Source organism: Erinaceus europaeus, chromosome 21 (assembly GCF_950295315.1).
Source record: "Erinaceus europaeus chromosome 21, mEriEur2.1, whole genome shotgun sequence".
Taxonomy (NCBI): domain Eukaryota; kingdom Metazoa; phylum Chordata; class Mammalia; order Eulipotyphla; family Erinaceidae; genus Erinaceus; species Erinaceus europaeus.
Genome location: NC_080182.1, coordinates 29,498,557 through 29,518,632, shown reverse-complemented (window position 1 = coordinate 29,518,632; position 20,076 = coordinate 29,498,557). Strand labels below are relative to the sequence as shown.

General features: G+C 54.8%; 1 protein-coding gene across 12 annotated transcripts in view; it reads right to left on the bottom strand.

The window, feature by feature from the left end:
• ATP2B2 (ATPase plasma membrane Ca2+ transporting 2) overlaps window positions 1-20,076 on the bottom strand; it is a 232,855-nt gene that overhangs the window by 14,920 nt on the left and 197,859 nt on the right. For all 12 annotated transcript variants that reach the window (XR_009547083.1, XM_060180697.1, XM_060180700.1 and 9 more), the window contains 6 exons: window positions 10,927-11,168; window positions 8,792-9,026; window positions 5,624-5,803; window positions 5,433-5,520; window positions 3,230-3,336; window positions 1,703-1,894 (listed from right to left, as the gene is read on the bottom strand). Coding sequence is in view for 11 of the 12 variants with exons in the window: in XM_060180697.1 (XP_060036680.1) it covers window positions 1,703-1,894; window positions 3,230-3,336; window positions 5,433-5,520; window positions 5,624-5,803; window positions 8,792-9,026; window positions 10,927-11,168 (1,044 nt within the window). In the remaining variant the exon portion in view is untranslated. The remainder of the gene's footprint in view (window positions 1-1,702; window positions 1,895-3,229; window positions 3,337-5,432; window positions 5,521-5,623; window positions 5,804-8,791; window positions 9,027-10,926; window positions 11,169-20,076) is intronic.

Below are 20,076 nucleotides of genomic sequence, written 5' to 3'. Positions count from 1 at the left end.
GTGCTGAGAGAGGAGAGACCCCATAGCCCTGCCCACTCTCCATGGGGCTCCCTGGGTGCTGTCTTTGGTGCTGAGAGAGGAGAGACCCCACAGCCCTGCCCACCTTGCATGGGGCTCCCTAGGTGCTGTGCATGGTGCTCCCATGTGATGCCAGGGGCTTGAATGCTCTGAGCATAGCAGTGTGTTCCCTAGTGACTTCGCAACCTCGTTCCCTCTCAAGGAGAAAAGTGGGTCCCTCCATCCCAGGCTAGCTCCCGGCTATCTGCTGTCTCACACATATGCGATCTTAGTGATATATTTTTGTAGTGCTGTGGTTGCATGAGTGAGCAATTCTATTACTCCTCCAACTTGTAAACAATTCTTTTCTTTTCAGAGAGAGGAACAGAAGAAGAGAGAGAAAGAGAGTGAGCACCATTCACCATCCATGGAGCTCCCTTGTGGTGCCAGGGCTCGAACCCAGGACCCTGAGTAGAGCAAACTGTTTGCTCTCAGGAAGAGTGGGAGAGAGAGCTGCCACAGCACCACAGCTCCCCTGCACTGTACTATTTCCATGGGGTGCTGGGGCTCAAACCCAGGGCCCCGGGCATGGTGAAGCTGGCACCGTATGCAGTGGGCCATCTCAGGAGCTGTACCTCCCCTTGTACTTCCCACTATTTCCCTTGGCCCTGTGGGTGGGTCTGCCCTCCTGGCTGAGGCCCAGACCAGGTCACACACATGGCAGCACCCTGCCGGGGGGGGGGGGGGGGGGGAGCTTTTTCTCTGACCCTCATGTTCCTCTCATGCCACACCCTCTCTCAGCTCTTAAGCCTTCCACCTCCACCCCTGCTTGGCTCCATGCCTTCACACCCCCTTCCTGTCTTTACATGTGGCTCAGGGTCAGGCCTGCCAGACTCCGCTTAGGTGCAGGCCCAACAGAGCCTGGGGTCCCCACCTGCACCTGCACTTTTTCTAGGTGTGTCCCCTGAGCCGCCACTAGAGGGAGCCGCGTGCCCACGGATGGGGAGAGGTGCCTTCCCCGCCAGACTCCCGAGGGCGGGGATCCTGGGCGCAGCTCTGTGTATCGGGAAGTGGGGTGCAGCATTCCAGGGCCACAAGATCTGAGGGCAGTGCTGGCTCGGGCTTCTGATGGAAAAAGACTGGCCTGCCCTCAGGGCTGCAGGGAGGGGTCTTGGAACAAGCCCCGTCCATCTCACAACCAAGTCGAAAACCCGCCCACCTAGCCCCGCCCCTCCAACACTCCTCAGAACCACGCCCACTCCACAACCACGCCCACCCACAAACACTCCCCATTTGACCACACCCACCCAACACCACGCCCACACCAAGCTTTGCCCGTCCAGACCCGCCTTTCGCCAAAGACCAAGTCCTTTCCCAGAACCACGCCCGCCCCATCCAAAGCCACGCCCACTCACCCATGACCACGCCTACATCACAAACCCCGCACCAAGCCGGCTCACCTAACCTTTCCCAGCCTCACCCAGAGCCACGCCCTCCAATGAACACGCCCACGCCACAACCACACCACTCTAGCCACGCCCATCCCAAAGGACCGCCCACTTCACAACCACGCCCACCAAGCCCCGCCTACCCCGCCCCTTCTTAGCCCGCCCCGCTCCCACCCAGCTCCCCTAGCCCCAGTCTTCAGGTGTTTCGGGGTCCACAGCCAGGTGACCCGCGGGGTGTCTGCGTTGCAGAGACCCACCTGCGTGATGCAGGCACCTGTGAAGGCCACGATCACGGCCACCACGTTGACGGTGAGTTGGAACTGCAGGAACTTGGAGATGCTGTCGTACACGTTGCGGCCCCACATCACCGCCTTCACGATGCTGCTGAAGTTGTCGTCTGTCAGGATGATGTCAGACGCCTCCTTGGCCACATCGGTGCCGGCGATGCCCTGCGGACAGACAGGACAGGATGAGCGCCTGGGCGAAGGCCGGGACCGGGACCGGGGTCGTCACAGCCCTGGCACCCCAGGCCACAACCGCCGCCCCGTCTGCACACACCCACACTCACATGTACTCACCTGCACATACCTGCACATACCTGCACTTACCTGCACACACTCCTGCGCTCACCGGCACACACTCCCGTGCTCACCTGCACATGCTTTTAAGCTCACCTGCACACACTCCTACGCTCACCTTACACACTCCTGTGCTCACCTGCACACACTCCCGCGCTCACCTGCACATACCTGCGCTCACCTGCACACACTCCTGCACTCACCTGCACACGCTCCTGAGCTCACCTGCAGACACTCCTGTGCTCACCTTACACACTCCTGCACTCACCTGCACACTCCTGCGCTCACCTGCACACTCTCCTGCGCTCACCTGCACACACTCCTGCACTCACCTTACACACTCCTGCGCTCACTTACACACACTCCTGTGCTCACTTGCACACTCTCCTGCACTCACCTTACACACTCCTGTGCTCACCTTACACACTCCTGCGCTCACCTTATACACTCCTGTGCTCACTTGCACACACTCCTGCGCTCACCTTACACACTCCTGCGCTCACCTTATACACTCCTGTGCTCACTTGCACACTCTCCTGCGCTCACCTGCACACACTCCTGTGCTCACCTTACACACTCCTGCACTCACCTTACACACTCCTGCACTCACTTGCACACACTCCTGCGCTCACCTCACACACTCCTGTGCTCACTTGCACACTCTCCTGCGCTCACCTTACACACTCCTGCACTCACTTGCACACACTCCTGCGCTCACCTTACACACTCCTGTGCTCACTTGCACACTCTCCTGCGCTCACCTTACACACTCCTGTGCTCATCTTACACACTCCTGCACTCACTTGCACACTCTCCCTCGCCACCTGCACACGGGTGGATGAGCACAGACATGCACATCATGCTCCGGGCTCACAGCAGTGCATTGCCCGTTAACACAGTGCACACATGCGTGTGCATACAGCAACATCACACGTACACACACACACACACACACACACACACACCCTCCCCTTTGACCCCTCAAGGCAGGGACCCTCTGCCCACTCCCAGAAAGATGGGGTGGGGAATAGGCTGAGCCTTCAGACGCTGAGTGTGAGCTGCAGGTCCAGTCAGCTGGGGGCCTGTCCCTGCCTCCCCCACTCAGTGCCTCCCTAGCTACCCTCCCCACCCTCCCCCCGCCTCCCTCGCCCTGTGCCCCCAGCCACCCTCCCCACACTCCCCTCCAGGACACAGCCCCTCCCCTACCATGGCGAAGCCCACGTCTGCCTTCTTGAGCGCAGGACCGTCATTGGTTCCGTCCCCCGTCACAGCCACCACCTGCCGCTGCTCCGTGTGAGTGCTGTCAATGATGCCTGGATGGGGGTGGGGCAGCTTAGGGGGACAGGCACCTCTGCCCCACTGTCCTGAGTGCCATTGGGGCTCCCCAGGGTCCACCACCTGCCCCACATCTCCCCAGGGCCTGGGTTCTGCCAGGGGCTTGGGCTGCACCATCCAGCAGTGAGCCCTGGCCCACCACTCTGCCTCGCTCTGGGCAGCCCATGCCCCCCACCCACCGGAGGCTTCCAGCCCACAGCAATGGACAGATGCCCCCAGATTCATCACAGCCTGGCCCAGAAAGCAAGACAGGTGCTTATGTGGGGCCAGGAGTGGGGGTGGGGGACAGGGGCTTCTCTCCTGCCAGGCGCCCTCAGCTCTGGGTGAGGACATCCCTCACGCCATGCCTCTGGAGGGCACCTGGCAGGGATCCACTGCCAGGCACCCCCACCCTTGACCTTTCACAAAGATACATGGCAGGAACCAGTGGGTGGCCGGAGCCTCAGCAAGACACGGAGTGTATGGGGTGTGCTGCGGGGAGGAGGGCAGGTGTCCCAGTCAGAGTCCTGTCCCTGGGCCACGTGCTAGGTGGGGACTAGCCTGAGGTCACCTTCAGAGCCAGGACTCGAACCCAGGGCTGTGCCAGTCATAAAGAAACGGTGCCTGGCCACCTGGGTGGGCTTAGCAGGTATGTGCTCTCTGTCTGGGGAGACCTGGGAAGGCACCAGGGCAGGCTTTGGGCCCACCTATGAGGTGGCCACTCCCAGAAGCCCACACCTGGGGTCTGGCAGCCTGGGGGTTTCTGAAGCCAGGCTGACACTGGGGCTCCAAACAGCCTGAGTGAGCCCCACATGACAATGAGGAAGGGGTGAGGCTATGGCCAAGAGCACCCATGAAGGGTGGGGCAGGGCTGTGGGGTCTCTCCCCTCTCAGCACCATGCACAGCACCCAGGGAGCCCCATGGAGGGTGGGCAGGGATATGGGGTCTCTCCTCTCTCAGTACCATGGACAGCACCCAGGGAGCCCCATGGAGGGTGGGCAGGGCTGTGGGGTGTCTCCTCTCTCAATACCATGCACAGCACCCAGGGAGCCCCATGGAGGGTGGGCAGGCTGTGGGGTCTCTCCTCTCTCAGCACCATGCACAGCACCCAGGGAGCCTCATGGAGGGCAGGCAGGACTGTGGCTTCTCTCCTCTCTCAGCACCATGCTCAGCACCCAGGGAGCCCCATGGAGGGTGGGCAGGGCTGTGGGGTGTCTCCTCTCTCAGCACCATGCACAGCACCCAGGGAGCCCCATGGAGGGTGGGCAGGGCTGTGGGGTGTCTCCTCTCTCAGCACCATGCACAGCACCCAGGGAGCCCCATGGAGGGTGGGAAGGGCTGTGGGGTGTCTCCTCTCTCAGCACCATGCACAGCACCCAGGGAGCCCCATGGAGGGTGGGCAGGCTGTGGGGTCTCTCCTCTCTCAGCACCATGAACAGCACCCAGGGAGCCTCATGGAGGGCAGGCAGGACTGTGGCTTCCCTCCTCTCTCAGCACCATGCTCAGCACCCAGGGAGCCCCATGGAGGGTGGGCAGGGCTGTGGGGTCTCTCCTCTCTCAGCACCATGCATAGCACCCAGAGAGCCCCATGGAGGGTGGGCAGGGCTGTGGGGTCTCTCCTCTCTCAGCACCATGCACAGCACCCAGGGAGCCCCATGGAGGGTGGGCAGGGCTGTGGTGTGTCTCCTCTCTCAGCACCATGCACAGCACCCAGGGAACCCCATGGAGGGTGGGCAGGGCTGTGGGGTGTCTCCTCTCTCAGCACCATGCACAGCACCCAGGGAGCCCCATGGAGGGTGGGCAGGGCTGTGGGGTGTCTCCTCTCTCAGCACCATGCACAGCACCCAGGGAGCCCCATGGAGGGTGGGCAGGGCTGTGGGGTGTCTCCTCTCTCAGCACCATGCACAGCACCCAGGGAGCCCCATGGAGGGTGGGCAGGGCTGTGGGGTGTCTCCTCTCTCAGCACCATGCACAGCACCCAGGGAGCCCCATGGAGGGTGGGCAGGGCTGTGGGGTCTCTCCTCTCTCAGCACCATGCACAGCACCCAGGGAGCCCCATGGAGGGTGGGCAGGGCTGTAGCAGAGCTGGCTCACCTTTGACCAGCGTGTGCTTGTCCGTGGGGGAGGAGCGCGCCAGCACCCGTAGCTTGGGCCAGATCTTGTCGATTCGCTCCTGTTCGATCTGCAGAGGAACACGGGTAGGCGGGCTCAGGGGGAGACTGCCGCCCACGCCTGTCTGTCCCGGCCCAGGCCTTCTCTCTAGGCCCAGGGTGGTGGCCGCCTACCTCTCCCTTCTCGTTGCGGATCCGCCGGTTGAACTCCTTGCCCTCCAGGCACAGGAAGTCCTCGCCCGGGTGAATGATGCCACACTTGATGGCAATGGCCCGGGCCGTGTTGATGTTGTCCCCAGTCACCATGCGCACCGTGATGCCTGCCCGCTGACACTTGCGGATGGCCTCAGGGACCTGTATGGAGGGCAGGAGTGGTGGGCACCAGTGTGGGCAGCCTGCCCTGTACTCAGGGGTTGTAGAGAAGCCCTGCTCACAGCTCCACTGCCAACTGGAGGCACGGGCACATGGCTGGCACACAGGCTTTTCCCTCTTTGCCTGAGCCCATGGCAGGCATTGCTAATCAATCACAGCAGGGCTGGCACACAGACCCACCCTCCTCCCTGCCTGTGCCAGTGCAGGCATTGCTAATCAATCACATCAGGGCTGGCACACAGACCCACCCCTCCCTGCCATTAACAATGGCAGGCATTGTTAATCAATCACCAAACCCTCAACACCCTGCTGCCTCAGGAAGGCAGCACTTATTTATTGGGATGTTTTAGTCACTGTTCTTGTCTCAGGCAGAGACTTTAAAAAAGGTCCCCTAGACACCCCTCAGATGTGACCTCTGCCTCCCCAAGAGTACAGAACATGCTAGAGCTCACAGAAAGCTGCCCCTGTGAAGCCTCACGTATGGTTCCTCTGAATTCAACAGAAAATCTGCTCATGAAACTTCAGGTTTTAAGGAAAATTAACCATATATATGTTTCTTTTTTTGAGAGAACCTTGGTTTGCAGGACTACATATAAACTTATTTATTATTTATTATTTATTTTAATATTTATTTATTCCCTTTTGTTGCCCTGGTTGTTTTATTGTTGTAGTTATTATTGTTGTTATTGATGTCATCATTGTTGGATAGGACAGAGAGAAATGGAGAGAGGAGGGGAAGACAGAGGGGGAGAGAAAGATAGACACCTGCAGACCTGCTTCACCGCCTGTGAAGTGACTCCTCTGCAGGTGGGGAGCCGGGGGCTCGAACTGGGATCCTTGCACTGGTCCTTGCTCTTCATGCCACATGTGCTTAACCCGCTGCACTACCACCTGACTCACGATTTTTTAAAAGTTTTAAAAAAAATTTACTTATTTATAGTGTGGTTTGGGAGGTGGTGCAGTGGATAAAGCATTGGATCCTCAACCATGAGGTCCCAAGTTCAATCCCCAGCAGCACATGTAGCAGAGTGATGTCTGGTTCTCTCTCTTTCTCTCCTCCTATCATTCTCATGAATAAAAAACTAAAATTAAAAAAATTTACTTATTTATTATAGACAGAGAGAGATTGAAAAGGGAGGGGGAGATAAAGGGAGAGAGCGATTGAGAGACATCTGAGGCCCTGCTTCACTGCTTGTGAGGCTTCCCCTGCCAGTGCCTGTGGCAGGCATTGCTAATCAATCACAACATGGCTGGCATGCAGGTCCTTCCCTTCCTGCACCTGTGGGGTGCAGGGGCTTGAACCCAGGTGCTTGCGCACTGGAATGTGTGTATTGTAGATGAGCCACTGCCTGCTCCCTGGCGGATAGTTTTATTCTAGTTCCTTTATACAGGGCTCTTGACTTTTTTTTTTTTTTTTTTGCTACTTGTAAAATCTCACTTTATCATTATCATTCTTGGAAGGGCACTTCACTTGGGCCATTTTATTTACAGGATATGACATCATTCTGATATAAGTAGAAATAACTGTGTTTGATGTGTCATATGACCTCTCCAGAGAGCAAAGGACTATCTCCTAGCTTCTTTGAAGGACAGACTGACATCTGGGCTAGTCAGGGCCCTCAGAGCCCAGCCAATTAGAAGCCAGTGCTCTCCCAGTCCCACTCTGTGCACAGCCCGGAATCTCCTGGACTTTGGGAGGAGGAGCCAGCTGGGAGCTGAGAACAAGGTGACAGGTGCCACTGGCTGCAAAGCCCCCCTGAGTGGCAGGGGACACTTGACCCCTCAGACCCGGAGGCCCTGGTCTGGAGCCCCACACACTTGTCTTGCAGGCCTTGGGGCCAGGAGCTCCCTCCCGGCCCTGACCTGACAAACTGCTGCTGAATTTGAAGGTGATGAGGTGATAGACTGTTTCCCCAAACAGACACAAGAAGCCCTGGTGCACGGGGCCTTTTTGGAGATGGGTGTTGCTGGAGTGGAAACTGAGTCAGGCTGTCTGGTGGGTCCCCTCAGTGTGGCTGTGTCTCCCTCAAGGGGAATCTAGGACCCAGGAGGGGGCTTCAGTTGGTGGGTAGAGCATCTATGAGACGCTGGGCTTGAACCTACTACCACTTTAGAGTGACAAAGATGGGTGGCCACATAGCTCACTGGGACAGTGCGTTGCTTTGCCACGTGTAGGACTCAGGTTTGATTCTGCTCCTCACAGCATTGAAGGAAGCTTTGGGGCTGTGGAGTCTCTCTCTCTCTCTCTCTCTTTCTCTCTCTCTCTCTCTCTCTGGGGAAAAAAAAAAGCCTCCCTTCTCCAGAGCCCTGCCCCACTAGGGGAAGATAGAAACAGGCTGGGGGTGTGGATCCACTTGCCAACACCCATATCTAGAGGAGAAGCAATTACAGAAGCCAGAACTCCCACCTTCTGCACCCCATAAAGAATCTGAGTCCATATTCCCAGAAGGAGAGAAATATTAGGGGAAGATGTCCAGAGGGCTCTGAACCCCAATTCCATCAGGCCCCAGAAAAAGAAAAGGGAAAAGGAAAGACACTGGGAAGTAGCAGTAGGTGCAGGTGAGACTTAGAAAGGAAGAGAAGGCAGGACCATAGGGGAAAAAAGGGAAAATCTATACGAATATAGACAGTTCTAGAAATAACAGTCAACCCATATGTGTGATCTTGGGAGAACCAGTGCAGTTGCCAGTGGAGGGAATGGGGACACAGAACTCTGGTGGTGGGAATGGTGTGGAATTGTGCCGCTGTTATCTCCTAATTTTGTAAGTCAATATTAAATCACCTATAACATAAAATTTAAAAATTTGTATATTAAAAAGATCAGCCTGGAGTGGTGAACCTCTGGAGGGAAAAGCAGCAGAGACAAAGTGAGCCCGGCTGCAGGGTGGTGTTCTCTCCAGAGGAAGGCAGCTCTGTGCCCAGGCCCGAGCAGTGTGGTGCAGGGTTCGAGAGTCTGCGAGGAGCCCCTACCTCGGGCCGCACAGGGTCCTCAATGCCCACGACACAGATGCAGGTGAGCTCGTTAAGGATGTCATTCTCGTTGTCCCAGTCGGGCTCGGGGCTGCCCGGGAAGTCCCGGAAGGCCACACAGATGGTGCGCAACCCGTCACTCGCCATGGGCTCGATCACCTTCTTCACCATCTCGTCCCGGTCCCGGGGCCGGAAGGCGCGGGGCTCGCCCTCCCCGGAGAGGATTTTACAGCACCTGTGGGGGTGGGGGTGGGGTAGGTGGGATGGTCAGACCTTCTCAAGAGGCCAGAGAGAAAGACAACAGAAAGGTAGATAGATAGATAGATAGATAGATAGATAGATAGATAGATAGACAGACCATAGTACCAGCGCTTCCCCTGGTGCCTTGTACTCTCTTGTGGTGGTGCCAGGGCTCCAACAGGTTAGAGTTGTGTAGTGACAAGGCACAAACCCCACCTGCTGAGCTCCGGTGGCTCCTGCTGGCTCATTAGACCAGTTGCTGCTGCTGCTGCTGCTGCTGCTGCTGCTGCTGGTGTGTGTGTGTGTGTGTGTGTGTGTGGGGGGAGCTTTTACCCAGCCCATCAGGGCCCTTCCAGGTGCCCCCTACCCACTCCCCCTGCCTTGGGACGTACAGGTCACCTGATCCCCTCCTCACCCCAGGAGCCGGGGTTTGCTGTGACACACCCACTGCTCCTAGCCTCGAGGCTTAGTGTGTTTATAGTGAGCCTGGGAACTAGACTTTTTTTTAATAGACTTTCAAGAGATAATTATTTATTATTTGTTGATATGATAGGACAGAGAAATATTGAGAGGGAAGGACAGCTGGAGAGGGAGAGAGGCAGCGAGACACCTGCAGTGCTGCTCCAGTGCTCCTGAAACTTCTCCCCTGCAGGTGGGGCCCAGGGCGTCAAACCCAGATCTTTGAGCTCAGTAACTTGTGTGCTCGACCAGGCCTCAGCGGTCTTGTTTGTGAGACAGACAGAAGGCAGAAGGAGGACTGACATGAGGGCATGGCTCCACCATCCACAGAGCTTCTCCTAGAAACATCTATGGTACTTCATGTGGTGCTGGGGCTTGAATCCTGGGCCTTTGGCTTGGCAAGGCCTGTACCCTGCTGGGTGAGCCATATTCTGGCCCCTCACAGGACCTTTTGAGAAACTTCATGGAGGGAGCCTGGCAGTGGTGCCCCTGGCTGAGTGCACACATTACCATGTGGAAGGGTTCAGGTTTGAGTCCCCGCTACCCACCTGCATGGGGGGAGAAGCCTCAGAGTGGTGGAGCAGGGCTGTAGGTGTCTCTCTGTTTCTCTCCCTCCCTATCTCTCCCTTCTAGATTCTCTGTCTCTATCCAATAAATAAAGACATGAAAGGTGGGGGACACAGCATAATGGATATGCAAACAGACTCTCATGCCTGAGCCTCCTATGTCTCAGGTTCAGTCCCCCACACCACCATAAGCCAGAGCTGAGTAGTGCTCTGGTGTTTCTCTCTCTCTCTGTGTCTCTCTCAAAAATAAAATAAAATAAATAAAATTAAAAAAGACATAAAGATAAGAAAAGCTCTGTGGAGTGAGTGACAGAGGTCCTGGGGCTGGCCCATACCCTCCTGCACCTGGGGAAACTGAGGCCTAGACTTGCTTTGCTTTGCAGGCTGCTTTCTGGTACCTGGACTGATGGCTGGGCCCCTGTGTGTCCTGTCTAGCATCCTGGCCCCCAGCCCACCCCTGACCCCCTGCCCCTGGCCACCCCCTGCACTGTCCCTGGCACCCACCTGCCCCTGGGTTCCACCGGCACCTGGCCCCTACCTGCCCCAACCCTGTTCCCTGGCCCCTGGGCCTTGACCCCACCTGCCCTAGCCCTTTGGCCCTGGCCCCCATCTGACTCTAGCTAAGCTTGCCCTTGCCCCCATGCAGTGGCACCTGCCCATAACCATCCCTGCATTCCACTTGCCCTTGGCCTCTATCCCCAGCCTCTGCCTGGCCCCAGCCCCAGTGTCCAGTGCTTGGCACCACCATGCCCTGGCTCCTGCCCACCGGACCCCAGCCCCTGCCTGGCCCCGGCCCTGCCCACACCCATCCCGTCTGGCCCCCGGCCCCTGACCCTGCCTGCCCCCTGACCCTGCACCCCCGCCCCTTACTTCTTGAGCACGATCTCAGAGGCGCCCTTGCTGTACATGCGGAAGCCGCCGTCGGGTGTGCGCACCACGGTGCTCATGGACTTGCGCACGGAGTTGAAGGTGTAGACTTTGTACAGCTTCTCCTCGGGCACCTGGCTGCGCACCGGCTCGTAGTCCTGCTTCAGGTCCAGCACGAAGCCCAGCAGCCCGCACTCCGTCTTGTTGCCCACCTGCCGCGGCAGCGCGCCTTCCTGCTCAGGGGGCTGCAGGGTGGGACACAGGTCAGGCTGGACTGCCCTGCCCTTCTGCCCTCCCCTCCCCTCTCTGCATCCTGGGGCCCAGCACCCCAGGGCCAGCCCAGGCCACAGATGCCATCTTAAAATTCACACAAGTGGAAAAGGGACAGTGGGAGACCCCCTGCCCAGCTTTGGAGGACTCCAGTGTAGCTTGAGCCTGTGCCACTGCTGTCTCTCTCTCTCTCTTCCCCCCCTCTCTTTCTTTTCATATTTTTTGCCACCAAGATTATCACTGGGGCCTGGTGCCAGGACTACAAATCCACCTCTTCCAGTGGCCTTTTTCTCCCTATTTTTTAAAAATTTGATAGGACAGAGAGCAATTCAGAGGGGAAAGGGAGGTAGAGAGACAGAGAGACACTTGTAGCCCTGCTTCATAGCTCATGAAGCTTCCCCCCCCTGCAGAAAGGGAGCCACTACCTGGCTCCATCAACTTCTGTTTTTATGAGTTTAGTTAAGACACACACACACACACACACACACACACACACACACACACACACACACACACACACGGCAGAGCACCCATCAGCTCTGGCACAGGTGGTGCTGGGGCCTCGGGCACGAAAGCCTATTGCCTAGAGGCTGTTGCCTAACTCTTCTTTTTCTATTATCTTTATTTTATTTACTGGGTAGAGACAGCCAGAAATCTCGAGGAAAGGGGGTGATAGAGAGGGGGAAACAGAAAGACACCTGCAGCCCTGCTTCAGCACTCGCAAAGCTTTCCCCTTGCAGGCAGGCACTGGGGGCCTGAACCCGGGTCCTTGTGCACTGTAACATCCTAACCTTTCTTTATCTGAGAGGGATAGAGAGAGACAGAGACAGAGAGAGAGGTTAGAGTAAGCAGTCCCCAGCTCTTGTGTGATGAGGCGCTGGGAATGGAACCTGGGCCCTTGGGTGTGCAAGTCCTGTGCTGATGTGCTGAGCTGTCTCCCCAGCCCCTTGGTTTCCACCCTCTCCCTGTGTGGAGCCCACTCCCTCGTTCCAGAAAGAAACTCTGACTTAAATTTGACAATAATTCTCTGGGCTGCGTCCCTGCCCAGTTTTCATTCTGTATTTCTGTAAAGGAGCAAGGACGCTAGAGTGGCCCCAGCCGCCCTCCCTGGTGTCCCCACAAGGCTCCCCAGTGGTGCCTGAATCCAAACCCAGGGCCTCCCTCATGGCTCGGCATGTGCTCTACCCACCAGGCTGCCCTGTTCCCCAGCCTCTCCCCACTCTCACCTCCATCACCTTCCCACATCCACCCCTCACTTCCCCCCACAGTGCTTGCTGTCTCCTGCCTCTGCGCCTCAGCAGGAAGGGAGTGGATTCCAGAAGATTGTGCCAGGGGCTGCCTGTGCGGAGGGTAAGACATGTCCTAGGTCTGCACCCCAGGCCTCCCAGGCCCTTGGTCCACACATGCTGGCAGCCCCGAGTTCTGAGGATGAGCAGAGCCTGCTCCCCAAGTCCTGGCCTTCATCCCCCCTTTTATTCCTCCAGGGTTATCACTGGGGCTTGGTGCTGGCATAATGAATCCACTGCTCCTGGCGGCCATTTTTTTCACTTTGTTGTTGCTTGATAGAACAGAGAGAAATCGAGAGATGAGGGGAAGACAGAGGTGGGGGGAAGATAGACACCTGCAGACCTGCTCCACCTCCTGTTTAGCGACACTCCTGCAGGTGGGGAACTGGGGGCTGGAACTGGGATCCTTACGCCCATCCTTGCGCTTTGTACTATATGCACTTAACCCGGTGTGCCACTGCCCGGGCCCCAAGGGTCTTCATTTTTGAAAACAGAGCCCATGGCAGATGCTCTCCAGCCGGGGGAGCTGGTCTGTCCTTGAAGGGGGAGGGAGGTGGTTCTGAGGGCGGGTCACACACAGGGACACCCCACTCTGCCCCTACCCCCAGGCTCACAAGCTTCGTGGTCCCCATCTCCCAGCCAGAAGTATGAACACACTACTCCTGGTGGCCATTTTTTTCCAATTTTTTTCTTTCCTATTTTATTGGCTAGGAGGGAGAGAAATTGAGAAGGGAGTGAGAGACAGAGAGAAAGAGACAGAGAGACACCTGCAGACCTGCTTCACTGCCTGTGAAGCCTTCCCCCTGCAAGTGGAAACTGGGGGCTTGAACATGGGTCCTTGAGTTTGGTAATGTGTGCTCAGCCCGGTGCACCACTTTGCCCCCTAGAGTCATGGAGTTTTAATACAGTCTCATAAGCGACTGCTGGGTGGCTCCCAGAGTTTGCTGCATTCTCCACAACAGCTTCTCTCCCTGCTTTGCCGTTCTACCAATGAGAGAAGAGGACCACAGCGGGGACTTAGGAAAACGCCTGATTGCTGATCTGCCAGGAGTCCAGCACTCAGGCCCGCAGAGCACTGATGTTCTCACCGTTTCTGAGAAATAGTTTGCTTTTCCTCTGCAAGGTTCTCAGGGCTCTGTTCCTGCTGGAGCAGCAAACCTACCCCCGTGACCCAGTTTATTCCTGTGAACCTCAGTGTGGAGAGCACCCACAGGCCTCAGAGATGCGGGGGTGGGGGGGCACCCTCAGTTTCTGACAAAAGCTCTGCTCTCTGCTGCTGACTTTCCAAGAGCCAGCCTTGCTCAGCACCCCCCAATTCTGCAGGGAGGGGGCGGTAGTGGGCTGGATCCAACTTTGAGGGCTGGGAACCAGGCCCAAGAGGGAAGTGACAGGTCTGAGTCCCAGGCCAAGGGTGTTGGGGGAAGAGCATCCCTTTGTCTAATAACACCATGAGGCCTGTTTTTCTGGCTGGGTCCCTTTCTACAAGAATCCTGCTCTGTGGGAGTCAGGCGGTAGCACAGCGGGTTAAGCGCAGGGACCGACATAAAGAATCCTGCTCTAGGGAAAAGTCTGGAGATGTCAGAGATCTCTGTCCCGCAGGTGAGTAGAGAGGTATTGCCACTGGGATCACCCACAACTCTGATATCTGGCTGCTGCTCTGAGGGACTGGAGACTGTGCATAAACTCAGTCTCTTATGGTATCAAAAGGATGTTCCTGATGTAATGACATTTGGACAGTGACAGTCTAAAATGCCGTTACTCTGATGTTTTCCCCCTTAGCAATGTGTTCTGATCTTTATCTGTGTGATGTGTAACCACCTGTGATTTATGTCTTATTTATTTATTTTTGTGATTTAGGTCTTGATGTATATTTCTCTTACGCCTGATGTATCAGTTTCTCTTAAAAAAAAAAACACATCTTTTTGGTGGACTGCACCAAAGTAAAGGACTTTGGGGTGGGGGCGGAGAGTGTTCAGGTCCTGGAACATGATGGTGGAAGAGGACCTAGGTGGGGGGTTAGATTCTTATGTGGAAAACTGAGAAATGTGACACATGGACCAACTACTGTATTTTACTGTCAACTGTAAACCATTAACCCCCCAATAAAGAAAAATAAACATCTTTAATCTTCCTCCTTCCTTTTCATGAGATGCATAATCTTATGAATAAATGCTCAGGGGAGATCAGGATGGGGCTGCACACTGGACACTGTCCCAGCTGGGATGTCCTGTGTGTGTCCCTCCAGACTCTTCAGATAAAACCGCATGATGACTGAAGTGATTTTCTCTCAACCCTGAGACAATCAATCTTCAGGGTCCTGGCAACTGGCTAAGGTTCACCACCCACGTATCAGCAGTATCCCCTCCAGCATGCCCCCCGGGGTTAAGACCAGGGAGTGGGGGCTTCGGAGCTAAGAAGACCTGCAGAGATGAGGTGGGAGGCGGGGGCTGATGTCTTCCCTGCCACCATGAGAGGCTGGTAGAAAAGCAGACAGGGGAGGTCATGGACAAGCCAGGCCTTGGACATGGGGCTGGGAAGGAGACATGAAGGCCCCTCCCAAACCACCCTCGGAGCTGCCTCCCCCAGACCCAGTGAGTCCATGACTGGTGGAGTGGGGGCTGGGCAGTGCCCTCCCCACAGCCTTGGGCTGGGGGCTGCATGACATGTATACATAGGCGACATTCTCCAGCCACAAAGCAATTTGGGGACACCACGTCCAATGACTCAGCCAGTCATGGGGCCATTTGTGGCCCCAGGAACACAAGGGCCTCAGAGCTGTCACAGGGGTGGGGTTGAGGGGGGGTCCCCTGGGGGGTGGAGTCTGAGCTGTGGGAAAAGAGAAGGTTGCAGAGCTGGGTTGGGAGGCAGCCCCACCCCAACCTCCCTGACCCTTGGTGTGCCCTCGGGAATGGGGACATGACACCGTCTGTACCAGTGTGCTCTGATTTAAAAGAAAATAATACCACAAGCCCCCTCAGAAACAATGTGCCCTCTCAGCATGGCCAGCAGCAGCTGTCAGGGGGTAAGTGTGAAAACAGCTGGGGGGAAGGTAGCTGGCTCAGTGGTGGAGCGCAGGACTTGCATGCCCCAGGCCGTGTCCGTACCCAGAGCTGCCAGGCCTTACAGCTGAGTGCTGGGTGCTCTGGTCTCTCAGAAAGGAAAATACACCTTATTTTATTTTTTAAGTTTCTATTTTTACATTATTTTTTATTTATTATTGGGTTCAGACAGAGAGAAATTGAGAGGGAAGGGGGAGTTAGAGAAGGAAAGAGACAAAGAGACACCTATAGCCTGGCTTCATCACTCATGAAGCTTTCCCCTATAGGTGGGGAGTGGGGGCTTGAACCCGGGTCCTTGTGCAGTTTAATATGTGTGCTCCACTGGGTGCACCACTGACTGGCCCCTGGAAAATAAATCTTAAAAAAAGAAGGAGTTTGAGGGGTTGCTCATTGTAGAGCACACACACATTTTTTAAAAGGCATTTTAAAAATATTTATTTATTCCATTTTGTCGCCTTTGCTATTTTGTTATAGTTGTAGCTATTATTGTTGTTGTTGTTGTTGGATAGGACAGAGAGAAATGGAGAGGAGGGGAAGACAGAGAGGGGGAGAGAAAGACAGACACCTGCATACCTGCTTCATCGTCTATGAAGTGACTCCCCTGCAGGTGGGGAGCCAGAGGCTCGAACCGGGATCCTTATGCAAATCCTTGCACTTTGCACCACCTGCGCTTAACCCGCTGTGCTAGAGCCCACAGACTTTATGAAGCTTGACATCCTGGGTTTGAGCCTTGGCACTACATGCTTGTACCATCCAGGGGAAGCTTCATAAATGATGGAGAAGTGCCATGGTGTCTCTCTCTCTCTCTCTCTCTTTCTGTTATTGAAAAGAAAAGCAAAGTCTCCCTTGGCTGTGGGGGACTATTTCAGGTGCCAAAGTTCGGTGACAAGAAATAAGATGGAGTGATAGTTTTCTGCTCCAAGACTATCTCTGGGTCTGGCCACCTCCTCCTGGGGCTGTGAGGGAATTTCCAAAATTTTAGCCCCTGAATACGCTTAGAAGATGATTGTGGTGTGTTTGTAAGAAGGTCCCAACTCAGAACAGAAAAACAGAAAATATAATGGACCGGCTGAGATTGTGCCGGCAGGTGGCTGTGTGAAGCTGAAGGTCAGGTAAGTGGGGACAAAGAACTGAGACAGAGAAGGTCAGGCTGAACTTGATAAGCAGAGGACCAAGAACGTAAGATGTTCTATATAAAAAAGTGCCTAACTCTATCTATAGTGACCAAGGGTAACTGCCCAGACATAGTTGTACAAAAAAAAAGGGTAACAGTAGCTAAGGCAGCCAGACCCTGAGCAAAGGGTCCAAGTCCCGCCCCTTACTTAACCTTGCGGCCCCTGCTTCTGTGATGAGCTTCCTGCTCTCAGCCTGCAGCCCCTATAGAAGCTTGTCTCGGCACAGCTATATACAAGATACTGGGTATTATACAGCAAACCCTAACAAAGGGACTTTTCAAAGTTAACCCAATTACCAAATAATATGATGATAACAATAACTATCCATTGTCTTCTTGAACCCTAAGACAGCAGGAACCTCACATTTCCACTATAGAGCCTATATTTCCCCCAGTCCTGGAACCTTAGGGTGGGGCCCACTTTCCCGCATGCTTCTCCCAATTCATATCAAATAATATTGCATCCGCCGATAGCAACCTAATCAACGTAACGAGTGCCACCCCAGCATGCTTCACTTCAGACTGTGTCCAGAGACTTCAGGTGTGGAATGACAACCCTCCAGCTTCATCACTTGGGTGAGACCTTTCCTTTCATAGTATTCTCTAATTCCATCCCAGGTGGTTCACTTCCTAACAAAGTCCCAAAAGCTAGATATAGACCAGGGGACATGGTGCGCGTGCTGTGGAACTAGTTCCTGGAATCTTACACTCTTGTAAACTACTGTTAATCACAAATAAAAATAAATAAGTAAATAAATGTGGAAAAAATAAAACCAAAGTGAGGCTTTTTTTTTTTTGCCTCCAGGGTTATGCTGGGGCTCGGTGCCTGCACCATGAATCCACTGCTCCTAGAGGCCATTTCCCCCCCTTTTGTTGCCCTTGTTGTGGTTAAAGCGAGGCTCCTTTATGTACACCTTAAATGTGGTTCCTGGGAACAGCCTCAGGCTCTTACATGTCCACAAAGCTGCCAAACACCACACAGCTCCATCTTGCTGATTTATCTATTTTTGCCTCCAGGGTGATCGTTGGGGCTTGGAGCAAGCACTACAAATCCACCACTCCCAGTGGTTCTTTCTTTCTTTCTTTCTTTCTTTCTTTCTTTCTTTCTTTCTTTCTTTCTTTCTTTCTTTCTTTCTTTCTTTCCCTCCTTCCCCCTTCCTTCCTTCCTTTCTCCTCTTTTGTTCTTTCCTATTTTTAAAAATATTTATTTATTATTTATTCCCTTTTGTTGCCCTTGTTTTATTGTTGTAGTTATGATTGATGTCATTGTTGGATAGGACACAGAGAAATGGAGAGAGGAGGGGAAGACAGAGAGGGGGAGAGAAAGACAGACACCTGCAGACCTGCTTCACCGCCTGTGAAGCGACTCCCCTGCAGGTGGGGAGCCGGGGACTCAAACCGGGATCCTTATGCAGGTCCTTGCACTGCCACCTGCGCTTAACCCGCTGCGCTACCGCCTGACTCCCTGTTCTTTCCTATTTTATTTAATAGGACAGAGAGAAATTGAGAGAGGAGGGAGAGATAGAGAGGGAAAGCGAAAGAGAGACATCTTCAGACCTGCTTCACCGCTTATGAAGCTTCTTGCAGGTGGGGAGCAGGGGTTCAAATCTGGGTCCTTGAGCTTGGTAATATGTGCGCTCAGTCAGGTGTGCCACTGCCCAGCCCCCTCCCCATGGCTAGCTCAAATTTTTATTCTTTATGTTTTTGAGGGAGAGGGAGATAGAGACACTCGAGTACCACCCCACCATCCATAGATCCCCCCTTAGTGCTGTGCACGGTGCTTCCATGTGCTGCTGGGAGCTGAACCTGGGACCTCACGCTTGTGAAGACATTCTCTCTGCCCCCCGTACCCCAGGCCTGAGTCCCCTTTCATGGGTGATTTCACTGTTGTATGAGTTCACAAGAGTCACCAGGCAATCTGAGGAGAGCAGCTGGCCAGAAAGAGATGGGGGGTGTCCTGTGAGGCTGGGGTCCCAGGGAACACAGGGGTGCCTCAGAGGTAAGCAGGGGCCTGATCAGAATCCCGAAACCTCAGCTCCCAGGCCCTGGAGTCTCTCCTGCCTGGCAGTGACTCCGTCCCTCGGGCAGGGGGTGGGCGTACACTCCTGCCTCGTGTGTCATCTGGAAACAGCTCAGCCAGTCAGCCCAAGGGGGTGGGAATTGAATTCCTCCTCCTACTCTGATGGAGCCCCCTGTGGACCCCCCAGCTCCTTCTCATGGTGACTGCACCCCTTATATCTCAGTCCAGCCTGGCAGGGTCCATTGAGAACAAGGTCTGGAAGCTCCTGTACTAAAAATGAACTGACATGGGACCTGGGTCAGATTGATGGGGTAAACAGTTAATGGTATTTATTTATATACTTTCCTCATGTTTGGGACCTGCTCTCTGCCTTAATCTAGCTTCCTAGTCCTATATTCAACTCTGACACCATCTTCTCAGATGATATTTTTAGTCTACCTGAATGTTAGCTGTCAGGCTCAGGAAAACATGACTGAAGTCATTCCTAGCTTCTGTCCACACGAAGACCCTTAGTTTCATCTGCTCTATTTCTACCTTTAGGTTCCTGTTTATTAAACAATTTTTTTCCTGCTTTATATCTTACTGCTTTTCAGCCACCAAGTTGCAGATGCTACCATGATGTCATTTTGGACAGACAACCTCACCAATGTGTCCTGAAGTCTCACCTCCCCCAGAGCCTTACCCCACTAGGGAAAGATAGAAACAGGCTGGAGGTATGAATTGACCTGCCAATGTCCATGTCCAGCAGAGAAGCAATTACAGAAGCCAGACTTTCCACTTTATGCACCCCATAAATAATTTGGGTCCATACTCCCAGAGGGATAAAGAATAGGGAAGTTACCAATGGAGGGATGGGACACAGAACTCTGGTGGTGAGAACTGTGTGGAATTGTACTCTGTTGTCTTACAACCTTGTCAATCATTATTAAATCACTAATAAAAGAGAGGAAGGGGCTTGGGGAAAGAACACAGCATCACTCACCTCCCCGGTCTCCAAATTGGGGCCTGGGAGGGAGGAGGAAGGGGGTGGCGGGAGAAGACAGAAATGTCCTTATTGCCCACCCCCATCTCTGTACTCCGATCTGCTTCCCCTTCTGTGATCCTCCCTCCTCAGCCTGGTCCACACCTCCTGCAGGGTGGTCTCCACTTGGAGGCTGCAGGGTCTGCAGCAGCACAAGCTGCCTCCCCACTGCCCCCCACTGCCCTGTCCTTCACTGCTGACTCACCAGCTCCCTGCCTGCTTCCAGAAAGTTCTGGCTGCTCCTGCAGCTCAACCCACTCAGGAAGGTTGGAGCTGGCTTGGGTGGGGGGTGGCGCGGTCAAGGCTCAGGCACTGGGGGCCCG